Source organism: Euleptes europaea, chromosome 14, assembly GCF_029931775.1.
Source record: "Euleptes europaea isolate rEulEur1 chromosome 14, rEulEur1.hap1, whole genome shotgun sequence".
Classification (NCBI taxonomy): Eukaryota; Metazoa; Chordata; class Lepidosauria; order Squamata; family Sphaerodactylidae; genus Euleptes; species Euleptes europaea.
Window position 1 is genome coordinate 46,405,759 of NC_079325.1, and position 22,403 is coordinate 46,428,161.

A 22,403-nucleotide genomic window follows, 5' to 3' on the forward strand; every position below is an offset into this window, starting at 1 on the left:
TCAAATGAGTACCCGTAAACAAAGTCTGCCTAGTAAACGTCAGGATGCGATGTCACCCCATGGGTCAGGAATGACCCGATGCTTGCACAGGGGACTACCTTTACCTTTACAGTAACAAGGGACAGTAGCAGCAACACACCATAGTAAGCCACTAGATTCAAAGTGTTACAGACTCTATTTATTCTTGCTGCCAGTGCAAGGAATAAACTGTCCAGTTGCTCCTGTTTATGGTATTCCTGGACAGACCAGAAGGAAACATTCTGACTGAACGGTTGCACGCTTGCAAGCAGGCAGCCTCAAACAGGAGCGCCCCTTGTCCTCTGACTCAGGAGACATCTGCTCTGTTTCCACCACAGGGAGCTCTCCGGCTACATCTTGTTTCCGTCACATTTTCCCTTCAGCGGTTTGGAACAGCAGGGCTCGGTCTATTCTGCAGGAGGTAAGTACTGTTCAGTTGGGAAGCTTGCAACTCTTACCTGACAAGGCTATTTTGGACAGGAGCAACAGGAACAATTATGTTACACCAAGCAGGGTACGCGTTAGTTGGCTATGAATTGTGAGCTTCTTCGCGCTTCTTTGAACAGGTATCTGTGCCTCTGCGCTACGCAAAATTTAGCAGTCGCACCATGTTCCTGCACCAAAGAGTTAACGTTTGTTTCACAGCACATGTTCAAAGATCTCTTTTGTTTCTAGTGTTACGCTGAATACAGTAATATCGCAGTTTTAATGTTACCTTTGGCTGCAATCCGGGGTGTGTGGCAAATCTCCTTAGGAGCCGGGGTGACCCCATACCGGCGTAAGTGCCACTTTATCATGGGATAAAGTGGCACCTACGCCAGCACGAGGGCAAACACGGCAGCATCTGGGAGCCACGGACCTTCACCAGCCCCCGCTGCCAGCACAGCCCCTCTGAGAACTAAATCCCGGAAGGAAACGGCTGCGTTGGTGTGGGGTACGGGGGTGGAGCTGCCTTTGAGCAGCTTCCTAACCCTGTTCACCTGGGAATGCCCCCTTGAGCAGCCGTGGAGCTATGCCACCTTTTTTTGGTGGCACAACCTCACTGTTTTCAATGGGGCATTTCCCCCTATTTTTTCCCCTTTTTAAAAAACAACAACACTTTTTCCCCCCTCCATGGCTGCTCTGCCACTTTCAGCTGCTTCCGATCCCCCCCCCTTTACGAATGGGCTGTAACTCTGCTCTTCTAATAAGGCTTCTGCTCTTCCTACCGCATAAAATCTATACGTCACACTACCATGTGTTGCCCAACTAATTTGAGTGTGTGAATACACGCAGATGAAACATGACATTGGAAAAAATATAAGATGGGTTTCAAGGACAGATCCATTAACTTTGAACCCAAAAATGGGCTTGGGATTTTAAGGATCTGCTCACAAGCAAGAACCGTGTTAAGGATTCATTTGCTCGCTTAAAGCTGATCAGGAAAAACGATACTACTATGCATATTTGCACCCCGTCCACAGATATATTCATATCCTACCAGGCTGGATTAGCCTAGCATTTTTGCTGTTTAGAAAAAAAAATGAGGCAGAACATGCAACAGACATACAGCAATACTGGAGAAAGATTATAGCTACTGACAAAATTAAGATATATACTTGAGCGAGTAGAGACCTTCTCATATAAAAGGTCTAGTAATCAATAAAGTTGGCAGTCTTTTACAGTGATTAAAATGACAGAAGAATGAAAAAATATTACACGGTATTATGAGGTGCCCCAGGCTACAAAGAATACCAATGATTATTTATCTGGGGGGGGGAAATGCCTCTCTGTTTGCACAAGTATACACTCTGGCATTAATGCATAATACGCCATAGCTTATGACTGAGAAACTGTTTATGACTAGAGGCAGCTGGCGAGGCCGCGGAGGAAAAAATTTGAGCACTTCTGGGTTCACAGGTCTTCCAGGAACAAGGGGATAAAGTCAAGAACCCTGCCTCCGGATGGGGATCCCCTGTCGCTATACAATGGAGAATGCAGGACCATTTTCAAGCTCTGAAGGGGAGTTGGAGCGATTTATCCCTTACTCGAAAGGTATTTTCCAAATATACTCATGGAGACAAATCCATTCCTAAGAACTCCACGCCTCACCATCCGGTCACCAACACCCCCTAGTGGGCTAGAACGCTCTTCCAACATGTGATCAGCACAAACACTGTCAAGAGCTTTTGAGCACTTACACCTGCCGGGTAAGGTGCGACTGGCACATCTGAAAGGCACATTGTTAATTATTTGCATCATGGCATTAGGCAGCGGGGATACAAATCCTTACAACCGTTCCCATTTGTAAACGGCCAAAAAAATAAAATTCTATTTCTATGGCTCTCTATTGTGTTGAGGGTGGGAAAGGTGATTTCCCAACCATTGCAGGGGAAGTGGCCTCCGGCACCGTAATAGACCTTCCCACCATCAAACTTTGCTCTGAGTAGTTGGCCCTTTTGTCAAAAGTACCAGCTAGCCCCGAAGCTCTGTCTACCCAGGAGGGGCAGCTCATTCCTGAGCTTTGCAGCGGCCGGGGACGGCGTAGCTGAGGCCCCGCCGCGGCACCTCCGGGTTCCTCGGCTGCCAAAATGCTAAAAAAAGCCTTGTTAGATTTTAAAAATCAAAACTGGAAAGTTTTCCCCCAATAGAGAACAGCGAGGCTGCACCAGGAAAAACCTGGCATAGCAATGCTGTTTCGAAGGGGGAAGTACCCGGGCTGGAAGAGGTTAGGAAGCAGCCTAGCAGAAGCCCCACCACCCCATGAACGACCCAGAAACACCAGCATGGATGCCGCCGTGAGCACTTATGCCGGCAGGACGCCGAGCTGGTGTACACAGGCCGCACTGCCACACCTGTCCTCAGGCGTCGCCGCAAGTGGTACTGCATCAGCGTCCATGCCACTTTGCATGGCGCAAGTGTCATGGACGCTGGCACAGGGGCCTGGTCGACTCTTAAGCCCATTCAGCCCCCAGGCTCAGGAATGAGCTGTAAGAGACACACCAAGAAAATGTGCCTGACTGATCCTGGTTGCGACAGAAATAAAATCACACCCACTGATGTGACAAAGAGTTATTGACTTTTCCCCCACTTCTGTCCAGCCCACAAAAGGGGGGCACCCTAACTGTCCTCGCAGTGGATGGAAAGTCAACTACATTCTACATCCCGCCCCCATGAAAAGAGGTAAATGCATCTAGCTGGTATTATTTCTATGCTGGGAGGAGGGGGTCCGTTCTGTTTCTATGCTGGGAGGGGGGGTTGTCCTATTCCCACTAAGAAAGGGCACACACTGGAATTTCCCACAGCACACACATTAACTGTATGCAGGGATAGTATCCTTTATCCGGATATCCCATATCAGGACCGATCCGAAAACCGGACCCCTTGAGCCGGCAAGCAGGCAGATCCATGCTGGCTGCTTTCAATGTTTCCTCTCACCTAAAAAAATCAAATACAGTGTACACTGCATCGCAGGTGGAGATTGAAAGCCTGCAATTCTTAGTTAGTTTATTGTTGCTCTTGTTTAACAGCTGATACAGGTATTCTGGTGAGATAGTTACACCTTTGCTTTCTGACGGTTCAATGTACATAAAATTATTTAAAATATTGTTTAAAATTACATTTAGACGATGTGTATAAAGGGTATATAAAGCATAAATGAATTTGGGTCCCATCCCAAGGTATCTCATTATGTATATGCAAAAATTCCAAAAAAATTCCAATATACAGAAAGATCCAAAATACGGACCACTTCTGCTCCCAAACAGTTCGGATAAGTAAGATTGCCAACTCTGGGCTGGGAAATACCTGGAGGTTTTTTGGGGGGAGCCTGAGGAGGATGGGGTTTGGGGAGGGGAGGGACTTCAGTGCCATAGAGTCCAGTTTCCAAAATGGCCATTTTCTCCAGGAAAACTGATCTCTATTGGCTGTAGACCAGTTGTAATAGCAGATCTCCAGCTAGCACCTGGAGGTTGGCAACCCTACAGGTGAGGGATACTCAACCTGTACAACAGAGACATCTACAGATGCAAGACTTTAATATACCCATTTACACACATTGTTGACCCTTGCTGAGAAAATCCCAGCTTTAATTAAAAAGAAAAGTTTCCAGTTCTCAGGCTTGAATGCATCTTTGTAAATACTTCAGCATATAATACACCCTGCTGAGACTACAGTCCTACGTCACCAGCTGCAATTAAATTCCAATTGTGCTCCAACACAGCTTGCTGCTTTGACTGCTCAAACCCCTCACTCCTCCCATTTCCCTTTAGGGTTGGGTCTCTATGCAAAGGATGAGCCCCGTGGCTCACAGTAGTAAATGGCAGTACTGCAGTCAAATGCTCTGCTCACTACCTGAGTTCGATCCTGATAGAAGTCGGTTTCAGGTAGCCGGATCAAGGTTGACTTTGCCTTCCATCCTTCCAAGGTCAGTCAAATGAGGACCCAGCTTGCTGGGGGGTAAAGTGTAGATGACTGGGGAAGGCACTGGCAAATCACCCCGTAAACATAAACTGCCTAGTAAACGTACGGATGTGACACAGGGTTGGCAGGCTGGATTAGCAGGCAATTGCATTTTGGGTCTTTGAGTAGTAAAGTGGCCAATCGCGATGCATTGTATCTGGGTGTAAACCGGAAGTGATGCAATTGCAGCTGCGCGCAATCCACGGCCCAGATCCACCCCAAAAGCCTCCCACCAGAGGAGAGGGGGGACCTGGCAACCCTAATGTGACGTCAATCCATGGGCTAGTAATGACCCTGTGCTTACACAAGGGACTACCTTTACCTATGTGTGTGTGTAAAGTGCCGTCAAGTTGCAGCCGACTTACGGCGACCCCTTATGGGGTTTTCATGGCAAGAGACTAACAGAGGTGGTTTGCCAGTGCCTTCCTCTGCACAGCAACCCTGGTATTCCTTGGTGGTCTCCCATCCTAATACTAACCAGGGCCAACCCTGATTAGCTTCCGAGATCTGACGAGATTGGGCTGTGCCATGCTGCCTTCCCTCCCACCTTTACTTATACCTCTATGCAAAACTTTGAAAGTCCAGTCATGCTCCAGTTCACTGTCACCTCAGGGAAACAGGACATTCCTTACATGCAAACAAAGATTCTAAACCTTAGTTTAGCTTTCACCCCAGTTTAGGCATTTTGCATGAAACTCTACACATGGAAGGTAGGATGGGAAGCACTCAAGGTGACAAGCTATGCTTCTACGCAACTGGAATGTAACTGCAGCTTATTGCAGTATCTCAGGGCAGCCTTAGTTTCTGCCCCCCCCCCAAAAAAAAGAACTGCACCAAAGCAAAATAGCTGGGTTTGGCCATTTCTGCTTCCCCCTGAACTTGCGGAGATTGCTGTGCAATGAGGGAGCCAAGATATTTAAGAGCAGCTGCAAAGAAAACATACCCTTAATGATTAGGGTTGCCAAGTGCCAGGTGGTGGCGGGCAAACCCCTGCCAATCCACTTGGCTGCCCGCCGACCAACTGAGGGTCGGTGGGCAATGCCTGCCCGAGGCGCCACAACACTTCCGGTTGTAAACAGGAAGCGTGGGATCACAAGGGGCCGTTTTCCACTCAAACTCCCAGTTTGAGTGGTAAAGGGCCCGTTGCAATGCAGCCCTTCCCGGCGTAAATGCATCGCAAGGGGCCTTTTACCACTCAAACTGGGAGTGTGAGTGGTAAGCGGCCTCTTGTGATGCGTTTTACACCCGGAAGTGCCGCATCGCAACAGGCCCTTTACCACTCAAACTCCTAGTTTGAGTGGTAAAAGGCCCCTTGCAATGCATTTACACCCGGAAGTAAACCAGAAGTGCTGCAACCAGAAGTGCTGCGATCGCATGATCTCGCAACCACCAGGAAAACCTCCCGCTGCAGCAGAGGAGGGGCCTGGTAAGCCTACTTAATGATGATGGTTTTTAAGCCAATGATGAAGGCTGGCCCAATCATATCCCACTAAGCCATATATGCATTTAGAGGAGATTGACTGTAAATCCTGACACGGGAATTTCCCTCAATTCCAGCAGAAGCTGATGCAATTTATAAAGGGATGTTATTGTTTGTCTCCGGAAAGCTGCTCTTAGTATCATTCGAAGCAACCAGATCCCCACAGACTCAAGTCTTATAAGTTTAATGCCACAAACTTATGAGCTCTCGGTATCACGATTGCCACCCTGGTCTTCCATTTCAACCTCCCTGGGAACAAACAAGCAACCTTATATGGTGTCAGGCCAAGGGGACAAGTCACACATCCCAGCATCGGCAGATACACCATGGAGAGGGGCTGTGTCTCAGAGGTAGAGCATCCGCTTGGCATGTAGAAGGCCCCAGGTTCAGTCCCCAGCGTATCCAGTTAAAGGGACTAGGCAAGTAGGTGATGTGAAAGGCCTCTGCCTGAGACCATGGAGAGCTGCTGCTGGTCTGAGTAGACAAAACTGACTTTGATGGACCAAGGGTATGATTCAGTATAAGGCAGCTTCATCTGTTCATGTGTTCATGTAACCTGTAGTATGCAAGACACTTATGACATTCTTCTATTTTCCCACCACTTACAAGTGCTGGATAACTGCAATTGGCCGTGGCTCCCTATTGTACATGCAAACTGTTTTTAAAACCTTGAATAGATTCAACAGTGGAATCGGCTACCTAAGGAGATGGAGAGCTCCCCCTCACTGGCAGTCTTTAAGCAGAGGCTGGACAAGCACTTGTCAGGGATGCTCTAGGCTGATCCTACATTAAGCAGGGGGTCGGACTCGATGGCCTGAATGGCCCCTTCCAACTCTATGATTCTATGGTCAGATTGCACACTGGGGCATGGTGAGAGTGTTTCCTGTTCCTGTTCTCCTCCCACCCAATTACCCGCCACCTCAAATAAAAGATGACATTAGGGTTCACTCCAAAACGAAGATGACAAGTCAATACATTTAGACAGTTCCAGAATTTACACTTATAATCACATCACAAGAATATCCTCTTATCAGTCCCCTCTGCTTTCTGGGGGTAAGTTATTTGGCCCAGGGGAGAAAAAAAAACAGAAACAAAGAAAATTTGGGGCAACACTAAAAAAATCCCTATGAATTCCTAGTCACAGTTCTCTCCAAACTCTCTCAGCCCCATCCACCTCACAAAGTGCCAGTTGGGGGCAGGGAGAAGGCGATTGTAAGCCACTTTGAGACTCCTTAAAGGTAGAGAAAATTGGGGTATAAAAACCAATTCTTCTTTTTCTTCTAAATGTTACAATTTTATTTCCTAACTAAATTGTAAAATGATACATTCTCTTTTGTTAAATCAGTAAAGGTTTGATAGGAAACTCAGCAGTGCATATTTTACAGTTTTCCCAAAAATGTCTAAAGTTATTATTATTTTTCCTTTGGGGAAAAAACAAAGTTTTTTCCATGGCTTCAAAATTTCCAGAAATTTCACAACTGCATGTTTGGCATGTGGATAAGTCAAGCAAGTTCACGGCTAAGCAAGGATTTTATCAAAAGCCTTAGGTTTGGCACACCACGCACTAAACAGAATTCAATACACACAACCAATTCAAACAGGATTGCCTAGGGAAGAGTTAAAACATTTTGTGTATCAGTAAGCCTCATTTTTCTTCTGGTGATGGGAAAATTGCCACAAGTTTGAATTATCCATACCACACAGCTAAAGCAATTCACGAGGCAGACCTTGGAAGAGGACAAGGTTTTACCTTCAGCAGAATGAGGGCACTGATTACTTTTTAGAGTGGCGGCAAAGCAATCCCAAGATATTTCAAAAACACACACCTGTGTATAACCCTTAGGCATGTCAAGTCTGGCATCAGGTTGGTTTGGTGGTAGATTCTGGAGGTCCAATGACACCAACACCATTGCAAATGATGCTGTAATCAGTACTCAAGTAGACTGTAAAGCCAAACAAAATGTTCAGGCCAACAAGACAGGCCCAGGGTAATGCTGATCGCCAGTTTGGGGTCAGGAAGCAATTTTCCTCCAGGCTAGATTGGCCAGGGATCCTGGATAGGGTTGCCAGCTCCCTCTTCGCCACGGGCGGGAGGTTTTTGGGGCAGAGGCTGAGGAGGATGGGGTTTGGGGAGGGGAGGGACTTTAATGCCATAGAGTCCAATGGCCAAAGCAGCCATTTTCTCCAGGGGAACTGATCTCTATCAGCTGGAAATCAGTTGAAATAGCAGGAGTTGTCCAGCTAGTACTGTTGCCAGCTCTGGGTTGGGAAATACCTGGAGATGTTTGGGGCGGAGCCTGAGGTGGATGGGGTTTTGGGAGGGGAGGGGCTGCAATGCTATGGAGTCCAATTGCCAAAGTGGCTATTTTCTCCAGGTGAACTGATCTCTATTGGCTGGAGATCAGTTCAAATAGTGGGAGATCTCCAGCTAGTACCTGGAGGTTGGCAACCCTTTCACAGAAGCTCAGGCTTTTGGCAAGCTCCCAAGGAGAAGATGTTCCATAGTTGTGAGGTAGTCTCCAGGGCTTTCTTCTCATTATTCCCTTTGCTGTCTGAATATGCTGCAAAGAAAGCAAACTCCTGTAACATCAGGAAGGTTGTGCCCAAGACATACAAAATTTATAAGACTTGCAAAATCCATAGAAGGTCCCGACGGCCTTGTGGAGAGCCCTAGAACACCTCAGTTCTCTCACGTAACAAAGAAATGCATCTTCACTATTTCCTAGCCACTGACCTATTCGAAACTGCCAAAAGGTTAAGTAACAAACAGTGGAGTTACAGCTTTCTAATTCAGTTGAAGCCAGTGGGCTCAAAACTCCATTTAAGATTGCCCTGAAAATGACTTCACATGCGATCGGAGAAAAATGGATATGTCATCCGAAGCTAACTACAATAAATACACAAAGATCTTAATCCTTGGGCTATTTCCATTCTTCTGTGTTCAGTTTTGGGCACTGCAATTTAAGAAAGACGTAGACAAGCTGGAACGTGTCCAGAGGAGGGCAACAAAGATGGTGAGGGGTCTGGAGACCGCCTCCTATGACGAAAGGTTGAAGGTGCTGGGTATGTTTAGCCTGAAGAAGAGAAGATTGAAGGTGATACAATAACCATCTTCAAGTACTTGAAGGCTGTCATATAGAGGATGGTGCCGAGTTGTTTTCTGTTGCCCCAGAAGGTCGGACCAGAACCAACGGGTTGAAATTCAATCAAAAGAGTTTCTGTCTAGACATTAGGAAGAATTTTCTAACAATTAGAGTGGTTCCTCAGTGGAACAGGCTTCCTTGGGAGGTGGTAAGCTCTCCTTCACCTGGAGGTTTTTAAGAGGAAGTTAGATGGCCATCTGTCAGCAATGCTGATTCTGTGACCTTAGGCAGGTGATGAGAGGGAGGGCATCTTGGCCATCTTTTGGTCACTAGGTGTGGGGGAAAGGTAGTTGTGAATTTCCTGCATTGTCCAGAGGGTTGGACTAGATGACCCTGGTGGTCCCTTCCAACTCTATGATTCTGGGTGGGAGTAGATAGTCCCTGGCTAACAAAATAAACATTGACAGCCCATTCCTCGAAGCTGCAGCAATCGGGGACAGCATGGCCGTGGTGCCGCCGCAGAGTCTCCAAAGAGGTTTCACGGCTGCTACGGGGGTAAAAAAAGCTTTTTAACCAAATTTAGAAAAGGGGGGAGGCCCCATAGGAAACATCTCCTGGGTCAACAGGAGATGTTTGTGCCAGCAATGAGGTTGATCGGGCAGGATCTGTTACCAGGTCCTCAGAATTTAAGGCTGGATGTTCCACTTCAGGGATCAGGTCCAAGCACTTTTCTTAGAACTATGGATGGCGCAGCAACACCATTGCTTCAGGGGGTGATCCCGGGCTGAAAGGGGTTAGGAAGCTGCCTAACAGCAGCTCCGCCCCCCTGAATGCCTTGGGAACACCTCCTGGGATGCCGGCGCAGGGACTTGCGCCGGGAGGATGCCGGCGGGAGGACGCGCCAGTGTCTAAGGGCTGCGCTGCTGCTGTGGTCCATGGGGGCTGCCATAAACGGCCCTACGCCAGGGTCCATGCCAATTTGCATGGCGCAAGTGGCACGGACGCTGGCACAGAGGTTGCACCGCCTCCTATGACCATTTGCCCCCCCTTTCAGGAATGCACTGTGAGATGCCGACTCAGAACTTCATGGAGTCAAGCAACTACTTTGGAACATGTCCAAAATGAAGCAGACAGCCAGTGCAGATTCTGGGATGCTCCTCGCAAATCATTGCATTCTTAGAGTTGTCAGGTCCCTCTTCGCCACAAGCGGGAGATTTTTGGGGCGGAGCCTGAGGAGGGCAGGGTTTGGGGAGGGACTTCAATGCCATAGAATTCAATTGCCAAAGTGGCCATTTTTCTCCAGGTGATCTAATCTCTATCGGCTGGAGATCAGTTGTATTAGCAGGAGATCTCCGGCTACTACCTGGCAGTTGGCAACCCTATGCATTCTATACCATCAGACCAGCATCTAACCAATGGTCAAGCATAATTCTAAGAGAAATACACATTCCCCACAGCTGCTGATCACAAAGCTCAGCATGTGCTGTGTGATCAGTTCCACCATTACATTCAAAAGCCTTTCCTGGCCCGGGTGGAGAGAATGGCAAAAGCCACTTGCAAACGGTCACTGAAGTGCATTGGAAGAGGATTGGAAGTGCATTATTCACCATGTGTGAAAGTGGCCTTGGAGAAGAAGAGTTTCAAGCCTTTCCTTCGGTGGACGATGACATTCCCAGGCAAATCACGAGATAAAAGATTTAAGAACGTAAGAACATAAGAAAAGCCATGCCAGATCAGACTAAGGCCCATCAAGTCCAGCAGTCTGCTCACACAGTGGCCAACCAGGTGCCTCTAGGAAGCCCACAAACAAGACGACTGCGGCAGCATTGTCCTGCCTGTGTTCTACAGCGCATAATATAATGGGCAAGTTCCTCTGAGACTATAGAAAATAAGTATGCATCATGACTAGTATCAATCTTGACTAGTAGCCATGGATAGCCCTGTCCTCCATAAGAACATGAGAAAAGCCCTGCTGGATCAGACCAAGGTCCATCAAGTCTAGTAGTCTGTTCACACAGTGGTCAACCAGGTGCCTCTAGGAAGCCCACAAGCAAGACGACAGCAGCAGTATTATCCTGCCTGTGTTCCACAGCACCTAATATAATAGGCATAAGAACATGAGAAAAGCCCTGCTGGATAAGACCAAGGTCCATCAAGTCCAGCAGTCTGTTCACACAGTGGCCAACCAGGTGCCTCTAGGAAGCCCACAAGCAAGACGACTGCAGCAGCATCCTGCCTGTGTTCTACTGCACCTAATAGGCCAGAACAGCACAGTGAAGTGGTTCAAACAGTTATTTCTTCTGAACATGTGAGCGCGCACACAGAGACACATGGAAGGTACAATACTGAAAACAGGCAAGAAATTCATTCCTTCCCTCCTCAAGCCACAGCAGAAGCCAAACCAAAACTGGGACACCATTTTCAATTTCCAGGCTCCAGGGTCGATTTTTTTTAAAGGGATGGTCTTGCAAAGGAATGACTGAAGACAGTTTAGGCACCTGGGATTTTTTCCCCCTCAACCCTGGAAATAGAAACTACAACATCCTGCCACATCACAGCAACTCCTTCAGAACAGCCTAATGCATTTGGACACTTCATACAAATGCAGCGTACTTGCTGCAAGAAGAAACGTTTGAAAGACTGTAGGTGGGTGGTGGTTTGCCCTCAAAAAACAGTGAACGTCACCCATCAGCACCGACGGCAGAACAACACAGCAGGTCTGACCGTGAAGAGAATATTGAAGTTCCTCTGGGGCAGACAATTATTCCAAACCTGCTTTCTGTCCAATTCTAGCCAATGTACTTTCCGGGGGGGGGGGGGGACAGTGGCTGAATGAAGAAACTTTTGTGCAAAGTAGCCAGGGGGTTAAGAATAGGGATGTGAATCCAACTGTGCGTGCAATTCAAAGCAACCAACATCATCCACATCTGGTTGCACACACAAATGCATAACAAATCTTCGCCCACAGCTCCTAAAAACAAGAATATTTAAAAAAAAAAAAAAAACCTAGAAAATTTGGAATATTCTGAACTGTGGCAAATAGCTATGGCAGAAAAATTGACACATCAACTTAGCGTTATTAAAGGCAAGGCCGATTTATTGGATTTTTACGAAACATGGCATAACTTCATCTCATATACAAACCTGACCCATGGGGTGACGTCACATCCCGACGTTTACTAGGCAGACTTTGTTTACGGGTACTCATTTGACTGACCTCAGAAGGATGGGAGGCTTTATGTACTATGTATTTATGTGTTCCTGTGATTGTGAACTGTGATTGTATTTATTTCTGTTAATAAAATTAAAAATATATATATTTTTAAAACCTAGAAAATTTGGGTTGATACCCAATGTTTATTTAGTTGTGTGCACGTGCGCGCCTTCAAGACACAGCTGACTTATGGCGACCCCACAGGGTTTTCAAGGCAAGAGATATTCAGAGGTGGCTTGCCATCGCCTGCCTCTGTGTGGCCTGAGATAGTTCGGAGAGAACTGCGACTGGCCCAAGGTCACCCAGCAGGCTTCATGTGGAGGAGTTGGGAATTGAATCTGATTCTGCAGACTGGAGTCCACCGCTCTTAACCACTACACCACGCCGGCCACATTTAGCTAGTTAGAACATTTTTTATGCTGCCTTTCCACCCAATCAGGATTTCCAAGGCAGCGAACATTAAAAATAAAACATTAAAACATTTGAACAATTAAATATACATTTAAAATTATAAAACAATTCAACAAAATGCACAAATAAACAACACCAGAACCAGGAAGAAGGCCCTGTAACCATTATTGGGGTATGCCAAACAAAACAAATAAAGTCTTCACTCACTGGCAGAAGACACCAATAGAGGGAGACAGATGACTCTCCCTAGTGAGGGAGTTCCAAAGGTTTGGTGCTATGACTGAGAAGGCCCTTTCTCGGGTTGTCACCCACCTAGCCTCAATATTGTAGGGCAAAAGGCTCCACATAAGTAAAGGGACACTTTTCACACATCCCTTCTCCCAAGTCTAACCACAAGTTCATCAAATTCATGTATTAGTAGCATCCCCAGACACAACCCTTTCTCCGCACCCAAACCTTTGTGCTAAAACCAAACCGTCATCAACGTGTCCAACATGAACACATGAAACTGCCTTCTACTGAATCAGATCCTCGGTCCATCAAAGTCAGTATTGTCTACTCAGACCGGCAGCGGCTCTCCATGGTCTCAGGCTGAGGTCTTTCACATCGCCTACTTGCCTAATTCCTTTACCTGGAGATGCTGGGGATTGAACCTGGGACCTTCTGCATGCCAAGCAGATGCTCTACCACTGAGCCACGGCCCCTCCCAAAACTTTTGCAAGCCTGAATAAACACAGAGACGCCTGCCATCTCTACCCACCCAAAACAGCAGGGGGGAAAAATCACGACAGGGACTAATAAAAGGGATAGAGTCAGGCTCTTAGTAAAGCACACTCACCAAGCCGAAAGTTCTATTTAGTGATTCGTGTGCTGCTTCAACATTTATAACAGGCGTTAATATCACCTGAAAAGGGTTAAGAGGATTATAGCATGCAGCCGGTTCTCGTCAGCCCTATTATACTTTCCCTGAAAAAGAAGCAGCTTTGTGAAATCAGGTGTTCCAAGGACAATCTGGTACGCAGCTGAGTTTTGTGCTCTTTACCAGGCACATATCTTGGCGGGGGTGGGGGGGTGTTTAAAAAAAATTGAAGCCATAGTTCACTCCCGATTGGAAAGGGCGCAACGCCGAGAAGATTCACAAATTACGTCAAGGTTTCGAGACGTCAGCAAGGGGAAGTCGCCGCTAGATAAAAGGGGAGCTGTGCGCAGATCAACAGGCCGCCTTTGCTGTTTTGCCAGAGTAGAGAGTGCCTGCTTCTGGATGCAGAATTCTAAACAGTTCACTTTTTTGCGAGGATAACAAGTCAGCTGTGATTCACACGACAACCTTGACAAGACATGGCAAGAACACCTCGTGTAAGAGCAAAAGAGCAACAAGGTACACCGGGTGACAGACGGTTTTTCCTCTCTCTTCATCTCGCTAGAGACACCCTTAGAAGCTCGGAGCGAACACAGAGACATTCAAGAGACAGAGCCTGACAGCTAAAACAAGGATTAATCAGAAATATTTAGAAGAAGAGTTGGTTTTTATATGCCAACTTTCTCTACCACTTAAGGGAGACTCAAACCGGCTTACAATCACCTTCCCTTCCCCTCCCCACAACAGACACCCTGTGAGGTAGGTAGGGCTGAGAGAGCTCTAAGAGCTGTAACTAGCCCAAGGTCACCCAGCTGGCTTCATGTAGGAGTGGGGAAACAAATCCAGTTCACCAGATAAGCCTCCACCACTCATGTGGAGGAGTGGGGAATCAAACCCGTTCTCCAGATCAGACTCCACCACTCCAAACCACCACTCTTAACCACGACACCATGCTGGCTCTCTTACTAGAACAAAACCTTTCCTGGCAGCAACTTCTCAAGATGCTGCCATTCAGATCCAAAACTGGAGCTGCGGGCGGCTCAAGTCCCTTAAGTAGGGTTGCCAACCTCCAGGTTGTAATCAAGAAAGGCTGCAAGTGCTTAAACAGGAAGATAGAATTCAAACAAAACAGCACAAGAACAAAAAGCCAATCTATGGCACATAAATACCAAAACTGGAAATTGCTAATAGAAGTGTATTCTCAAAACAACCAACAGGTAAACAACCACAGCTGACAAAAAATCAGGTGCAAGGCCAGCAGGTCAAGTATCACAATATGCATGAAACGCAAGACGTTTGAAAGTTCAAAAGCAACGGAGTGATAAAGATGCAATGGGCTTCCGGCAAATTCCTATTTCATAACGATTTTTTCAAGCTTCCAAGTCTTCCGTATGCTTGAGAGTCCATTTATGAAGCTAAGGAGTGTACCTTCCTTGTAATCACAGACGGCTAACTGAGACGTCTAAAGTGAAGTCTTTTCACTTTAGCCGTCCGTGATTGAAGTTAGCGGTCCGTTGCTTTTGAACTTTCAAACACCATGCGTTTCATGCATATTGTGATACTTGACCTGTTGGCCTTGCACCTGATTTTTTGTCAACTGTGGTTGTTTACCTGTTGCTTGTTTTGAGAATACACTTCTCTCAGCAATTTCCAGTTTTGGTATTTATGTGCCATAGATTGGCTTTTTGTTCTTGTGCTGTTTTGTTTGAATTCAACCTCCAGGTTGTGGCTGGAGATCTCCTGCTATTACAACTGATCTCCAGCCGATGGAGATCTGTCCCCCTGGAGAAAATTGATGCTTTGGCAATTGGACTCTAGGACCTTGATGTCCCTCCCCTTCCCAAACCTCGCCCTCCTCAGGCTCTGCCCCAAAAACCTCCCGCAGGTGGAGAAGAGGGACCTGGCAACCCTACCCTTAAGGGTGGCACCTGCCACACTCTCTCGAGATCAGCACAGCAAGCTCCAAAGTAAACACAGGAAAGTCTTGCAGGCCGTGAAATCCTTTCCATGCTCCCCAGAAGCAGATGAGCAGAACAAAAGAGAGAGAAAAATGCAGGGAAAGCTCTAGGAGGGAGGGGGGAAACATTACAAAGTGCTAAAAGATAATTAAGCTATCAATTGCAAGAGAAGGAAATCAACCCATAGCAAAGTGACAGCCATACTAAAGAGGCTCCTGCATCAGTGTAAAAAATGTCTCCCCCACCCAAAAAAACAAAAAACCTGTTTGGCAGCTGGGGAAAGAGGGGAAGAGCAGGGACGCTTTCCATTTTAAGACACGGCCTAAATTTAAACATCTCTGGAGACAGGAGCTTGTCACAAAGGTGCCAATCCTTCAGGGATGGAAGAGACAATAATCCAGCAGGTCCGTTCCATGCCGGCAACGGAGTGTGAAAGGAGTTAAGAAGACAGCCAGGAAACAAACTGCCTAGCTCCTCTCAGCGGGGCCACTCGAAGGGCCTGGAAACAAACAAGAACCACCACCACACAAATCGCACCGCAAAGCAAACAAAGCACAACGCCTGCCTCACCCTCTGATGAGCAGAAATGCCGGCGCGGACCCTATCATAAACAGCGAAAAGTGTCACTCAACTGCAGCAAAGCTTTTCGAGAATCTAGGCGCCCAGAGAGCCGTAGAAGCTGGGAAAGGGCATGGGGGGAAAAATAGCTCAAAGAACAAATGGTCCCTCCGCTTTGCACGGTTGCCCCATGTTAGCTTCTTCCTATTACTCACCCAGGAACGTCTACATGTCAGATGAGCAACACTTCACCTCCCCACTTCCAGACCTAGACTAGGAAAAAACAACCAGACTTCTCTTTATGGGTTTTTTCTTTGGCATCGAATAACTCCCTCCCTTTGCTGCCACCATGTCCCACTGCTGAGCACGCGTTCCCTCTGTTCCCACCATTCCCTGCCCCTCTGGACCCCTCGAGCCAGGGGACGGGCTGTGACTCAGTGGATTTGGCATGCAGAAGGTCCCAGGTTCAATCCCCGGCATCTCCAGTTAAAGGGACTAGGCAAGTAGGTGATGTGAAAGACCTCTGCCTGAGACCCTGAGAGCTGCTGCCGTTCTGAGTAGACAATACTGACTTGGATGGATTCACTATAAGGCAGCTTCATGTGCATGAGCCCAGCCCAAAAGCTATTTTGTCTCATACATTCCAACACACCTGGCTCCCCCTACTCTTGAAGCACCTGGACTGTTCCCCTTTTGCCCAGAGTGAGGGGCTGTGGCTCAATGGTACAGCCATCTGCTTGGAATGCAGAAGGTCCCAGGTTCAATCCCCACCCCCAGCATCTCCAGTAAGGACCAGGTAGTTGGTGATGTGAATAGACCTCTGCCTGACACCCTGGAGAGCCGCTACCAGTCTGAGCAGACAGTACTGACTTTGATGGACCAAGGGTCTGATTCAGTATAAGGCATCTTCATGTGTTCACAAGGGTGGAATCAAAAGGGTGGAATCACGACCAAGCATTCCCCCCCTCCCCGCACACACCAAGATTGGTGAGGACAAATTCTCTCAGCCCAGCAACGGCAGCCAAGCCTCTTGTATCACCCACAATCTTCAGCTAACAAGATAACAGGGGCATTCCTTAGATCCCCCTCCCAGCAAGACTTCCCAAAATACAGAGGGACATTTGTGCAGCTGCAGTTATCTTTTCCAGGAGTTTTGTTCCTGGCAGATCATTTCACCAACTGCCCCCCCCCCAGCTGTGCTTCTCACCTCTCTGCCATTTCCCATGCAGTTAATCTGCACAGTTGGCCTCCCCCCCCCTCCTCCCCTGGTGCCTCTCTCCTTTCTCTAGCAGCATTCAACAAGACAAGCCGCTAGTTTGCTTGCAGCAGCTGGCTTCACCTTTCCTAATGCCTTGCTCACCTCTGGGCTTTGCCTGACATCCCACACAGGCAAAATTACTGCATTCCCCCACCCCAACACCCACAGGTCCCTTCCTATTATTATTTAGGATTACTGGAACCTTTCTGCACATAGCGCCACCCCTCTCTAGCATCCCAGAATTTTCTCTTTTAACCGGTCCATTGCGTATTAGACCCAAGCAAGTCCCACTAGGGAAATCACTACTGCTGGCTATTCACTCACTCGCTATATTCCAGTTTCCTAATCCTACCCATTCCAGTTAATCTCTCACTTTGTCTGGGGACAGCAGCAAGTGGTGTTTCATCTGGACTGCTTCAGGATTCCCTATTGGATTCAGTACCTTGTAAATTACGTCTCTCGGTGCATCCCTCCAAAGCACACATCCCTATCGAGGAGTCTAGTAGCACCTTAAAGATGAGCAAGGTTTCATTCCAGCCTAAGCTTCTCTGGACTAGAGCCTAACCCCAGCAGCATCTCTCTGGACCCCACTATCCACCCACCCCAACCAATCCCGGACCACGTTCTCCCCACCACCAAAGCCATAGGTTTACCTGCCGCAAACTCTCATTTTACTTAAGGGTTCTCTCGCTGTGTTCCAAAACCACCTGAAACTGTCCCTTCAACATCCCCTGAGATCTTTGCTGGACTAGAGCATACCCCAGCAGCATCTCTCTGGACCCCATTATCCACCCACCCCAACCAATCCTGGACCATGTTCTCCCCACCACCAAAGCCATATGATTACCTGCCGCAGTCTCTCATTTTACTCAAGGGTTATCTCTCTCCCTTCCAAAAGCACCTGAAACTGCCCCTTCAACATCCCCTGAGATCTCCTCCTCTGATTCCATGCTCAAAACATTGCCAGTTCATCCATCCAAGCCATGCCATTAGCACATGGTCAGTCCTCCTCCAAAAACCCCTTTTCAGAACCCATCCTCTAGATCCAGTACTTCTGGGACACAAGCAGTTCCTTATCAACCCCACCATTCAACCCCAATTTGTTCTTTCCAATGGATACCACTGCTCTCCCTCCAGCTTGGTACTTCTATCCGCAGCTCCTCCTGCTGGACACAGCACTCCTCCCTTGGTTATAATTGCCCTCTCACAACTCAGCCCGGAAAGGCACCTCATTTCTCCTACACCTTCCCTTCTGCATTCCCGTGTCCACGCATTCATACATCTCCAATTCGTCCACCTTCGCAAACATTTCACATCATCCCTGAACCTCCCCAATTGTCCAACCTCACGTCGCTAAACCCAGCTCTCCCCATTCACCTGTGGTGGGGGAGAGGGTGGGCCACAGACCCTTTGCACAGACAGCCTGGGAGGAAGGGACATCCTCTGCATCTCCACGGGCTCAACGTGCACCCGGCACCGAGGGGGCTATCCCTACCTAAGTGAGGCATCACATCTCAGGGTACTGAACGGCAAGCCGTAGGCAGGAGCTTGTTTGGGAGTCGCACAGCACCTAGCGCAACACCAAACGTAACTGCAACCCATGAACTGCGTTTGTTTCCCCTGTTTCAGTCCACCTTTCCAAGACGTTCACGCACAGGTACCCGCTCAAGGGAAAGGGACATCTTGAATCTCCCCTTTTGTGACAAGGGGGGGCACATTCCCTTTATAGCCCTCCCCACCTTACAAGAGAGGCGACTGACTGCCTTTAACTCTATGGCAGGAGACAAGACAAATCTACTTCACAGCCTGCCTTGCTTTTGCCGCTGGAAAAAAGAGGCACGTATTTTGCAATCCTACAATGCCCACAGGCGGGTAGCTCTTTCTTCCCTGCCCCAGAGAAGGGAAGCATTCCTCTGTCATTCCACCCATGCCATGTCAGCTGGTCCTGTCCTATTAGGTGGGGAAGAGTCGCAGCTCCTTCATAGCCTTTGTTCACAAGCCGGGCACCCTCTTCGACTTCCCGAAGGGAAGCTCACCGGCATCGCCCCCCCTTTCTATCCCACACAGAGAGAGGAACATTTTTGCAACTTTCCCCCAGAAAGGGGAGACCCCTTTCCCCTTCCGGAAGGGGATCGCCTGCCTTCTACCCATCGTGCCAGGAAAAAAGAAGAGTGCATTTGCCCCAATGCATACCAGAGGGGCACTCCTTTTTAACCCCCTCCATCAAGGCAGGCTGGACCCCACAATTGCACCTGAGGGTCCAACCCCCCACAAAGAAAACAGGTGTATCTACTTCTGTAGGCACCCCAGAATAAAAATAAGAGTAAGGTATGCCCGCCAGGGAAAAAGCTCAGTTTCTCCTTGGCCCTAGAGTGGGGAGGGCTCTTCTAGTTTTTATCCCCCCTTTCCCACTAGGGGGGCACTCTTCCCCGGCCACCCACCCCGCAGTCTTCCTCACCCCCAAGCCACTAAGGGGGCAGCCCAGTCTAACCTCCCCCCAAAAAAGAAGATTCCCTTACTTTGCACCCGTCCGCCTTCCCTGCACCCCTCCACACTTTGCGCTCCCCTCCTCTCTGCCTCCCCCTCCCCCCTCCGCCCCAATAACTGTGGGGATCGCAGAGAGGCGCCCTCCTGCTTCCTTTCTAAACCCCCCATTCTAAACCCCCCATCTCCCCACAATTGCACCTTAGGGTTCTAGGGGGCCCCTTTCCACACACCCCCAAGAAAACAGGGGGCACTTTTCCCCTGCCGCCCACCCACTCCGCAGTCTTCCCCACCCCCGAGCCACTAAGGGGGCAACCCAGTCTAACCCGCTCCCAAGGAGATGCGCTTACTTTGCGCCCTTCCGCCTTCCCTGCTCCCCTCCACACTTCCCGCTCCCCTCCTCTCTGCCTCCCCGCCCCAATAAGTGTAAGGATCGCAGAGAGGCGCCCCCCCCGCGTCCTTTCTAACCCCCCCATCAAGATAGGCTAGACCCCTCTCCCCACAATTGCACCTTAAGGTTCTAGGGGGGCCTTTCTAACCCCCCCCCAAGAAAACAGGGGGCACTCTTCCCCGGCCGCCCACCCACCCACCCCGCAGTCTTCTCCACCCCGAGACACTAAGGGGGCAATCCAGTCTAACCCCCCCCAAAAGGAGATGCGCTTACTTTGCACACTTCCCTGCCCCCCCTCCGCACTTCGCGCTCCCCCCTCCTCTCTGCCGCTCCCTCCCCCCCCCCAACAAGTGTAGGGATCGCCGAGAGGCGACCCTTCCCGCGTCCTTTCTAACCCCCCCCCCCATCAAGATAGGCTGGACCTCTCTCCCCACAATTGCCCCTTGGGGTTCTAGGGGGGGTCTTTCCAATCCCCCCCCCGAAAACTCTTCCCCAGCCGCCCACCCACTCCGCAGTCTTCTCCACCCCGAGCCACTAAGGGGGCAATCCAGTCTAACCCCCCCCAAAAAAGGAGATGCGCTTACTTTGCACACTTCCCTGCCCCCCCTCCGCACTTCGCGCTCCTCCCCCGCCCCAACAAGTGTCGGGATCGCCGAGAGGCGCCCCTTCCTGCGTCCTTTCTAACCCCCCACCCCCACCCATCAAGATAGGCTGGACCTCTCTCCCCACAATTGCCCCTTAGGGTTCTGGGGGGGGGTCTTTCCAATCCCCCCCGAAAACTCTTCCCCAGCCGCCCACCCACTCCGCAGTCTTCCCCCCTCCCGAGCCCCTAAGGGGGCAACCCATGCCACCCCCCCAAAAAGAAGATGCGCTTACTTTGCGCACTTCCCTGCCCCCCCTCCTCCCCCCCCGCCCCAACAAGTGTCGGGACGGCCGAGAGGCGCCCCTTCCTGCGTCCTTTCTAACCCCCCACCCCCACCCATCAAGATAGGCTGGACCTCTCTCCCCACAATTGCCCCTTAGGGTTCTGGGGGGGGGGTCTTTCCAATCCCCCCCCGAAAACTCTTCCCCAGCCGCCCACCCACTCCGCAGTCTTCCCCCCACCGAGCCACTAAGGGGGCAACCCCGTCTAACCCCCCCAAAGGGAGATGCGCTTACTTTGCGCACTTCCCTGCCCCCCCTCCTCCCCCCCCGCCCCAACAAGTGTCGGGACGGCCGAGAGGCGCCCCTTCCCGCGTCCTTTCTAACCCCCCCCCCCCCACCCATCAAGATAGGCTGGACCTCTCTTCCCACAATTTCACCTTAGGGTTCTGGGGGGGGGGTCTTCCCCAGCCGCCCACCCACTCCGCAGTCTCCCCCCCCCCCGAGCCCCTAAGGGGGCAACCCAGGCCACCCCCCCCAAAAAAAAGGAGATGCGCTTACTTTGCGCACTTCCCTGCCCCCCCCCCGCCCCAACAAGTGTCGGGACGGCCGAGAGGCGCCCCCCCTCCCTCCCCCCCCCCTCCCGCGCGGGGCCCCTCACCCAGCGTGAAGAAGGGCAGCTCGGTGTTGTCCAGGTCGTCGTGCACCGCCACCCGCCCGGGCACCTCGCTCCGCACCAGCAGCAGCAGCCGCGAGTCGCCCGACACCCAGCCCGGCGCGGCGGCAGCGGCGGCCGAGGAGCCCGGGGGGCTGCCGCCGCCGCCGCCGCCGCCTCCGCCTCCGCTCCAGGCGACGTCGCTCTCCCGCAGCACCGGCAGGGTCGACACCGTCACCGTCCTCGCCCGGCACGGGCCGCCGGGGGCGCCGGGGGCACCGGGGGGACCGGGGCCGCCTCCTCCTCCTCCTCCTCCGCCGCCGTCTCCCTGCGCGCCGCCGGCCGGCTCCCCCCTGGCGGCCGAGGGTCCGGGCCCGCTGGCCAGCAGCAGCAGCAGCGGCAGGAGCGGCGGCGGCGGCGGGGCCGGGCAGGCGGCGGGCAGCAGCGGCAGGAGGCGGCGGCGGGGCGGCGGCGGCCGGGGCGCTGCCATGGCCGGGCGGGCAGCGCGGGGATGGAGAGGAGCGCAGAGCCGGGACCCCGACGCCTCGCCTCGCCTGGCGGACGCAGGCACCAGCTCGCCTCTGCCTCGCCTCGCTCCGCCCTGGCTCCTTCCTACCGCCCGCCCGCCTCGGCTCCGCCTCCCCGCCGCCTCCCTTCTGGGTCCCCCTCGGAAAACGGGGGCGGGGGGCGGCAGAAGGGCTTCGGGGGAAGGCGGGCGCTCAAACGCCTGCGC

The 22,403-nt window shown here is 50.5% G+C and overlaps 1 protein-coding gene across 1 annotated transcript in view; it reads right to left on the reverse strand.

Annotated features, from left to right (window-relative positions):
- Positions 1–22,160, reverse strand: part of ASTN2 (astrotactin 2) — a 783,945-nt gene extending 761,785 nt beyond the window's left edge. The window contains exons 1-2 of the mRNA XM_056860152.1: positions 22,111–22,160; positions 21,677–22,023 (exon numbers count right to left, since the gene is read on the reverse strand). Coding sequence (XP_056716130.1) covers positions 21,677–22,023; positions 22,111–22,160 — 397 coding nt within the window. The remainder of the gene's footprint in view (positions 1–21,676; positions 22,024–22,110) is intronic.
- Between the last annotated feature and the right edge of the window lie 243 nt (positions 22,161–22,403).